At 42.2% G+C, this 9,603-nt stretch overlaps 1 protein-coding gene and 1 pseudogene across 2 annotated transcripts; one reads left to right on the top strand and one right to left on the bottom strand.

The window, feature by feature from the left end:
• Positions 1–762: 762 nt before the first annotated feature.
• On the bottom strand, positions 763–2,052 carry LOC113462385 (protein RKD1-like). The gene is made up of 2 exons (XM_088701600.2): positions 1,538–2,052; positions 763–1,383 (listed from the first exon to the last, which is right to left on the bottom strand). Exons 1-2 carry the CDS (start codon positions 1,808–1,810, stop codon positions 1,126–1,128), a joined length of 531 nt encoding a protein of 176 aa, XP_088557726.2. The 5' UTR covers positions 1,811–2,052; the 3' UTR covers positions 763–1,125.
• Positions 2,053–6,632: 4,580 nt separating this feature from the next.
• Positions 6,633–9,218, top strand: LOC103705286 (subtilisin-like protease 4 pseudogene; annotated as a pseudogene). The gene has a single exon (XR_015967480.2). The product of XR_015967480.2 is annotated as a subtilisin-like protease 4 pseudogene (transcript).
• The last annotated feature ends 385 nt before the right edge of the window (positions 9,219–9,603 follow it).

Here is a 9,603-nt window from a genome sequence, read left to right as displayed (position 1 = left end):
GATTATCGCCCGCTTTTGAAAGATATCCGGGCCATAGTTCATGACGGGTTGGTGTTTCAGGCGAAGCACGTGTTTAGAGAGGCCAACAGGGCGGTGGATTGGATAGTATCTTTTGTTGCCAATCATTTGGGAGACCATCTATGAAAGAGAGAGGCGGAGTTGTCTATTGCTCTTCGTGATATTCTACTTCTATTTTCGATATTGATGATGAACCATTTTCTTTGTTTTCTACTATACTGTTGTAACATGTGTAACCGGTTGCCTCTTATCAAAAAAATTGGGTGGTTAATTAACACCTCCCTTCTTATCAAAGAAAACAGTTCCTTCACCCATGTGTTTGTCGAATTACTATTAATAAACATCCTTTATATAATTGATATTGTTTATTTAATGCTCGGTATAGTATGTTTCAATACTCTTGCATTATTTATATTCATGTCTATTTTATTTCTTGGAATGATTGGAAAGTTAAATATTCTTGCAAATCATCACTCCAGCTGGGTCACTGAAAATCCATGTGAATTGAGTTTCCAAAAATTTCAATCTATGTTTAGTATGGACATGCCGAAGCCAAAATCGTGACACAGCAAACCGTAAATCTGAAAACAAATGTGACAACTGCACGAATTATCATACCAATTGTGCCAACTTAAGTTATCAGCGATGATCAACAATAAAAATTATGTGTGCGAAATTAAGCGGCGAACCGTGCTAGATCCTTAGCTATTCTTCATGTTCTCACCTATCCTTTTCCTGTTGATCTCTGTCAGCATTTGTCTTTGATCTAACCAGGCAGTATATATGTAAAATGCTGAACGTACCGAGCAGCTGACTTGATCTCTGTTACCCCAAATGAAAAAAATCATCAACAATAAAACTGAAAGATGTGAACAAAAAACTCCATTAAGATTATCTTTCTCAAAAAGTTACATTAAGATTACGTTTCTGCTTGGGCTCTTTTAAGAGTTACAGCATATATACAAAAGCGAGAAAAGATAGCAATTCCACTAGAAAATCTATACTAACGAAGACTGATGTGAACTAGCATAACTCTTTTGAAGAGGCCAAAAATGGTTAGCATTCTCTGATCTTCATCTGAACTTTCTCCATTAAAAGATCATCCTGTCAATGAAGACACGTACTCATCATGGCCTTCTGTAGAAAGATGTAGTCAGGAGACGCAGATTCTTGCGATTCCTCGAGTGCCGCGAGCCTTCTCTTCTTGTAGTTGGCTTTGAAACAAGCTTGCCTTAACCTCTTGGTCTTCTCCTCCAGCTGCATCGCGGGCTCCTTCTCCATCAGCTTCCTTTCTTGCTCCAAAATCGCTGTTGCACTCGTAACGAGCTGTGCGTCACCCACATCCCCCTCCTCTCCCCCGTGTTCCTAAACAAAACTAAGCTTGTGAAGAAAACGTACCATTTGCTAATGATGGACTATATTCTGTTAACTGTGAAGGGACAACAAATTCAGAAACTAAACAGTGGAAATTAATTTGACCGACTCAATCCAAGGAAGCCTGGTAAACTTTTAGTCTTACCTTAACATTCTTAATTAGGGTCTGCAAACTCTTCAACTTGCGATGAGGCCATCTTGGGATGCCTAGCTTCCTGCACTTCCTCTTCAACAACGTGACCCCAACATTGAGCTCCTTAGCTGCTTGTGTAATGGGCATGTAGAAGCAGCGAGATACCTCCTCGAAAGTTAAAGCCTTCTCCTCTCTACTTCTCTCTCCCTTCCTCATTTTCTTCTGCCCTCTCTTCTCCCCATCACAAACCAAAGCCTTCTCTTTGTTCTCGGTCCCACATTTCATATCATCCCAAAACCCATTCTCCCCATCAAACACGCTAAATGGCGCATCTGAAATGCCAATCAAAGCCGGGGGAAGAAAAAAAAGAGAGGAAAAAGAAAGACTAATCAAGTGGTAGACTTAAAAGCTTTCTAACAAAATGAAGACTAGCCAGCTGACCTTGAAACAGGTCTTGGGAAGGGAAGAAGGGCTCGGACGGATAGCTTTGCATCAGAGGAGCAGCATCAAGCACTTCTTCCCCTATGAAACTGCCCAATTGCCAGGTCCAAATTGGCAACACACTACAAAGAGGTGGAAGAGCAACAACAAGTGAGCCCATACTTATCTAACTCCAAAGAAACTGCAAGCATTATATAAAAGCAAGTTATGATCAAAATACTACCTGTGATCTGGCTGCTCTTCTCCAAATCCTACTCCATCGTGGCCAAGCTGCCAGTTCTCTAGTTGCTCGTCGTCCATCTTATCTGAGAGAGAGAGAGAGAGAGAAAGAGAGAGAGAGAGAGAGAGACGAACGGAAGTGGTGATCATCCAATATAAGTAAAGATGGGAGAATATGCGCCAGATCTTCTGCGCGTGGAAAATAACAGCCATGCAGAGGGGATTAAATGAGAGGAGGCGCCTCGATGGGAGTTACAAAGGATCCTCATTGGTGGACTATCGTTCATTAATATGAATGAGTGGATAATTGAAATTTATTAGGGTGTGTCTTCAGCCGAAAACGGTCCACCACGTATCCATTAGCTTTACGGCTTTACCGTTTTCTATGCCTTTTAATTCCTTGAGAATTCTGGGAGAGGACCAATCGGAAAAAGGTTTCCTCTTATCAGATTTCTTGGAAATAACATCACTTAAGGGTACGATCTTGGGTGACTCTCCTCGTGACGTACACACCTAGGAAACTAGTTGGACGTACCAGTATAATGAAAACTGTGAAATCCTCATGGTGCCTATCTAATTAGTAAATATTTTTTTTTTTTAAGACGAAGTATAACCCAACTAGTTCTTTCTTTTTTTTTTTTTTTTAATTGAGATCGTTAGTTGTTATAAATAATATGACAGTAAATCCTATCAATACCCTATATAGACTAGGAGACACAGCAGCATAAGTTCATGGAGGCTAACTACGGATCGATCGTAGTGTTTGTGATTAAATTTGAATAGATTTAAACTTTTAATCTGACGGAAATGTCGGGACTTGAATGAAAGAAGTATGTGACGTATATTTAATTTTATATCATTTATTCATCGAGAAAACTTTAGGTACTAATATAAAATTAAGATGAGCACTGGAGGAGGTCACCTGGAACCACTTCCTTTTGTGCCCATGGGCTCTCTTGTAAAATCAATGAGAAAAAAATTTGCTTAGCTTAGGAGGGAGGAGGTAATGGAATTAAAAGGCTTCAAGGATTTCAATCATGCTTTGTTAGCTGCATGGAGTTGGAGGTTCCTCAAAAAGGTTCCGATTCCTTAGGGGAAACATCTATCTTGGGTCTATTTCAGAAAGATGATGTTATCAGTTGCCAGCAGCTTCCACCCTCTTTTCTAAAAAGACAGTGGATCGATGATGCCCCAGTTGGAACCATCTGTCTGAATCCTTTTTAAGCTTGACATTACAAGTCCAGGAGTGTGGCTAGTTTTTTCACTGCAAGAACCCTGACATGGAGCCTCAAATGTCCTACCTCCTTACCGAGTGAAGCTCAGCTTGAATTAGAACAGCTGCAATATTCCCTCCTTGTTGGTTTACCTCAGTTCCAGGTCCGATAAGCTAGTTTGGAAGCTAAATAGTTCAGGTGAGTTCTCTAATACTGCCTTGTACCGATTCTTAAGTCAAGAGGTGTCAAATGGGATCTTGCTGCCTCCTTATGGAAAATCAAAACTCCATAAAAAAGTAAATGTTTTCTATGGCACTCTCTCATGAACAAATTAGACACTAGAGACAACATATTGTTGAAAGACACTTGGAAGATACTCGGTTGGCTGTGTTTTTTGTGATAATTAGTTGAAATTGTGAATCGCATCTTCATCTTGGTTGGGGGTTCTATCCCCAGCAGGAAATTTGCAGGAACTATATATGCTCTTGGTGGAGACTTCATCATTTTCCAAAGAATATGCAACCAGCCATCTTTCTGCTAATATAAAGCTATTGTTGGAGTTGCGAATTTTTCTTAGAAAAAGGTCCTTGTCTACTGTCATTGCTCTCAAAGGGATTCATCTTCTCAATGATTGGTCTACCCTCTGCAGTGATAGAGAACTACCAGGATTCGTCGAAGTTTGGGGTAAAATCAATGATTTTTACTCTTTGATTGGCTTATCTAACGAGTGATCTGGGCACTTGCACCGCTTGCTCTTCTCACAGAATCCATCCTTATCTGGCTTCGATCTAAATTGAGCATCTTTGGCGACTACGCCTATCTTTCTTCTATTAATTCGAGGCATTGGCTTGACTTGCTGTTGGAACTTCATTCTGCTAATTCTCTCTTACTGCTACAGCGTAAAACTCTGGGGTCAAATCTGCTGCAAGCATCTGGGTGCAATCTCACCGGCACTGCCTCACCTTATGTTGCTTTTGATCTAAATTACTTGACGATTTCTGTTTCCCTTTTGTTCTACTGTCCGATTCTGTTTCTCTGTATATTTTTCATTACATGTTTTGTAAACTGCTACTGTATACATCTTCTCTTATCAATAAAATTTGGTGCCCCCTTCTCCCCGTTTTGAAAAAAAAATGATATAGTAGAATGTTCAGAAGACAAGAAATTTATTGAACAACAGAAATCTAGATTTCAATGGCTTCAAGGAGGTGATCTAAGCATGATGAGGAATAAAATAATGATATCAAGTCTCCAATGGCAATGTTCATGAGGATGATGACAGCACTCGTGATGCTTTTCAGCAGTTCTTCAAAGACATTTACTTCTAGTAACACTGTAAATAATACATAGCTCCCTCCAATAACCCATTGCATTTCTAGATATGAGAATATTTGCCTTATTTCACCTGTTCCAGGAGAAATGCTTATGGTTAGCGATAAAGTCCCAGGGCTAGATTGGTTCCAACCCATCTCTTTTAAAGCTTTTTGGCATATTATTAAGAATGATGTTCAAGCAGCAGTACAGGAATTTCTGTTGCTGCTTCCTGAACTGCCGGAAATTGACATTCACATCCTTGATTCCGAAGAACAGATCAATCCTAAGGAGCCTAAGAATTACGGGCCGATTAGTTTTATGCAATACCCTGTATAAGCTTGTGGCTAAGGTATTTTGTTAGCAGATTGAGGCCACTGCTACCCATTTAATTTTTGAGGAAAAGAGAGCCTTTGTCAAAGGGAGGACTATATCAGAAAACGCTCTAATTGGCACAGGAGGTTTTCCACTCTAATGGGAAGGGCACATAAAACAAAGGCTTTCATAGCAATCAAGGTTGATAGGCTTATGTGCTGTATTGGATTCCTTGGTTCCTGACCAAATGTGGTCTTGTCATCCCTTACTACGTCCCTTTCCTCCTGACCAAGGTGGGCTTCCCTCCCTTTACATCAACAACAAAAAAGAAAAGAAAAGAAAGTCCAAGCATTTTAATCATGTAAAGTTGCTTCTCTCGCACAAAATAAACCCATATGCAGGTCATACCGAGCCAGCCTTGTTGATTAAGTATGTTATCTTAGGTCTCAATTTCAAATCTTATTGACCGTCTAAAATAAAACAAGTAAATAAATCTTATACTCCTTACTAGTTTTTGAATTTATAATTAGATCTATCCTCTTTATTACTTAATTTACAAATGATAGTATCTTCCATGTAAAAAATTTGCTTATAGAAATATTATATTTTTTTTAAAAAATTATGGATCAATATATGCATTATGAAAATCATGCTTTATTATAAAAAATAGTTTAAAGAATATTTTAATGAAAATAGCTTTGTTATAAAATATGAATTTATAAAGTTTTAGAATGACTTTACTCAAAAAAAATCAAAATCAAAATGATCCCAAACAAAATTTATTATTTCCGACAACAAAAAATCTATCCTGTAGATTTAAATCACAGATGGATATTTCTTAAGAAGATATAGGGGCATATATTAGTTGCCATAACACGCAGCAGTACGCGATAGAATCAGTCTTGCGCATTGACTGGTGAAGGTCGCCGTGGCCGATCCATTGCTGCAGTCCATTTTCGTTGGAAACTTTTGCAGACCATTACTGCCATCAAAATGTTTTCACCAACGATGAGAAGTTCCTTTTTTTTTCTGAATATGAAAGGAGGCACAAGAAGATGGCACCAAGAATTCTTATTGGGGAGGAAATAAGATAGAATATATCTTATCCCTGACTTTCGGTAATGTGTAATCGATACGAAAGCTTCAGATTACTGGAGAGATATCAACCATGTTTTCCTTCACGGATATTATTATTGCACATGACCTATACTTTATCACACGAAATGGCGACCGGGAGAGGCATTGGATTCTAGATTTCCGGTTTATAATTTCACACATCCCACCTGCGTCAGTGACCGCCAGTTCCGTTACTTTTTGTCACCTTTCCATTTATTTCGTCCAGCGACAAAAAAAATGAACAAGTTCTACGAACGTTTTACGAGTAATGCCTCAGAGTTAAGATCCTAGGATCCCCTCACTCTCTCTATTATTTGCCTTTGAATTATGAGCCGGTGAGAACCTTCCTCTTCTATCTCATCATTGAGGCAATGAAGAACGCATTGCCTGCTTTTTAGCAAAAAAAAAGAAAAAAAAAAAAAAGAGAGACCGCATTGCTTCCTGAAATCCATCACCTATATAATACGTCCCTCAACTCACCTCTCATCACCATCCCATGCATGATCTCATCAACTCCAGATGGACGACCACAAGCTAGCAGTTGTCTTCTTTGCTATCCTGTCGTTCTTTTATTGTCGAACTCTTCCAATGAGCCATGGCCAGCTGCTTCCCATAGTCGAAGAAGATGCAGCGAAGATCCAAACCTACATTGTCCATGTTGAAAGGCCCGAGAGCTGGGAGTTCCTTAGTAGCGAAGATCTGGAGAGCTGGCACAAATCCTTCTTGCCGAACACCACTTTAGACTCCGGCAAGCCACGGCTCATCTACTCGTACCGTGATGTCATCAGTGGATTCGCCGCGAGGCTGACTCCACAGGAAGTGAAAGCCATGGAAGCAAAGAAGGGATTTCTATACGCTTACCCAGACCAAGTGCACCCGCTCGCAACAACCTACACCCATAAATTCCTGGGGCTGAGCAACTGGACTAGCGGCATATGGTCGAACACCTTCTTTGGAGAAGGAATTGTCATCGGCGTGCTCGACACCGGCATCCTCCCGAGACATCCTTCGTTCCATGACAGGGGAATGCCGCCTAAGCCGGTCAAGTGGAATGGGACCTGTGCGCCTCTTAGCCGCGTCACATGCAACAGAAAGATCATCGGCGCCGTAGCATTCAATGCTGGGTTTTCCGGCTCGGTCATCGACACCAATGGGCACGGCACGCATGTGGCGGGCACGGCAGCTGGAAACTTTGTCGATGATGCCTCGGTTCTTGGCATGGCCAAGGGCACAGCTGCTGGGATGGCACCAAAGGCTCACTTGGCCATCTACAAAGTATGCTTCCAGAATGGCTGTGCCCACTCCGACTCATTAAAAGCCATAGAACAAGCGATCCAGGACGGCGTCGATGTGCTCTCGATGTCCATTGGTGGAAACCGGACCTCAAAATTTTACATTGATGGCATTGTGCACGGTTCACTATTAGCGCTATCGCACGGCATATCGGCCGTCGCAGCCGCCGGGAACTATGGCCCAACGGAGAGCACATTGTCCCACGACGCGCCGTGGGTTCTGACGATCGGAGCAAGCTCCACCGACAGAAGAATAAGGGCGACCGTGAGGCTTGGAGATGGAACAGAATTGGACGGCGAATCCGCATACCAGCCCAGCTCATTCAATGCCTCCGGGCCATGGCCAATCGTCTTCCCTGGAGAATATGGAGATCCTAACAAAATGTTCTGCCTCAAGAACTCATTAGATAACATAGATGTTAGAGGGAAGATCGTGCTTTGTTGGGAGAGATTCATAACTGGCCAGAAATTCATAACTGGCGTTGAGAAGGGCAAGGTGGTATATGACGCTGGAGGAGCTGCAATGGTACTCGGTAACGTACCAGAGCAAGGGTATACCATCTCTGCCGATCCCCATGTCCTTCCAGTCTCCCATCTAAGCTTCATGGATGCGACAGTGTTTCGAGATTACTACTATTCAGGATCAAAATCCAAAAGGTTCACTCCTAATGCAACCATCATCTTCAAGGACACAGTTTTCGGATACCGACCATCTCCAGGAGTAGCTTCGTTTTCTTCAAGAGGCCCGGCTACGATGAACGGTGGCATCCTGAAGCCCGACGTCCTCGCGCCCGGCGTGAACATTCTGGCAGCGTGGCCATTCGACGTCGGGCCGAACCCTTCGCACTTAGCTACCAAGACATTCAATTTCGAGAGCGGCACATCGATGGCAACACCTCACGTGTCGGGAATCGTAGCGCTGATAAAGAGCAAGCACAGAAACTGGCCGCCGGCTTACATCCAGTCAGCTATCATAACTTCGGCTCTTGATCTAGACCTCGACGGAAACCTCGTCGTCGATGAGAATTCCAATCAGACCGCCAGTATCTTCGCGACCGGTGCCGGACAGGTGAATCCAGCAGGAGCCCTGGATCCGGGCCTCGTCTATGGCGTCGATCCGAATGACTACGTCGGTTATGCTTGTGGTTTGGGTTACTCGGACGTGGAGGTTACCATTCTCTTCCATCAGTTGATTCGATGCTCCACCGTGCAAACTATCAATGCATCATCGCTGAACTACCCCTCGATCATGGTGTCGCTGCCGCGCAACTCGCAGCAGGCCGTGAGTGTTCAACGAACGGTGACGAATGTCGGCGACGCCAACTCAGTTTACCGAGCTAGGATTACTGAACCGGCTGGAGTGCGGGTGTATCTCTCCACGTACCAGCTACGTTTCAAAAGGCAATTCCAGGAGAAGAGTTTCCAAGTGACTCTAAGTATCTCTAGTTCTGGTCCAGGGAAAAACTCGACTGCAAGAGGAAAACTGGAATGGGTTTCCAACAAGCGCGTCGTGAAGAGCCCCATCGCCATTAAATTTGTTTGAGATTCCATGCACATGCTCCGGCTACGCACGTAAATAATGTGGAGGGGAAACCAGCGCCTGTCCCTGGCCTCTCTTTCTCTCTCGTTTCTTCTATTGTTTGTTTTCTCATTTCGGTAGCCAATAAAATGCAGCATTCAACTGAAAAGATCGGTGTGCTTGCAATAGCCTTTTTCCTTGGAATGTAATAAGGAATCCAATCTATGGGCTCCATCTATAATATGTATCATGAGGTTTATTGGCAATAATGCTCCACCGAACATGTACGTGTTAGCTATTTAAGCTGCAAAAGTTCGGAAAAAGACTCACAAAATAGCCTTGATTTACTGCAGACTATGTGTTTAGTAATGCAAACGGTATATCGATCCTCTATATGTGTATCAATGCAAATTGTATATCGACCAAAACTCACCACCACCTCCGCTTCTTCTTCCCCTACCCGGCCATGACCGCAAGAGACTTGGGATAATTTAATTAATATATAAATTTTAAAAAGACTTGAAAATAATTAACTTTTCAAATGCATTATAAATATCATCTCTGACTCTTGATCCAGAAGAATTTCTCCCTCATCCCTTGAAAGTTCTTGGAGTCCATGTATATTATGATGATATCGTTTTTTTTTAAAAA

The sequence above is a fragment of the Phoenix dactylifera genome, chromosome 7 (assembly GCF_051530095.1).
Source record: "Phoenix dactylifera cultivar Ajwa chromosome 7, Ajwa_hap1_PhDact_Kaust_v1.1, whole genome shotgun sequence".
NCBI classification, from domain to species: domain Eukaryota; kingdom Viridiplantae; phylum Streptophyta; class Magnoliopsida; order Arecales; family Arecaceae; genus Phoenix; species Phoenix dactylifera.
This window is presented reverse-complemented; position numbering and strand designations above follow the sequence as displayed.

Excerpts from the sequence above, each read along its gene's own strand:
- LOC113462385 (XM_088701600.2), bottom strand. The coding sequence starts at position 1,810 with ATGAAATGTGGGACCGAGAACAAAGAGAAGGCTTTGGTTTGTGATGGG. Across the intron at positions 1,384-1,537 it reads CCCTAATTAAGAATGTTAAG|GAACACGGGGGAGAGGAGGG; the intron begins GTAAGACTAAAA and ends AGTTTTGTTTAG.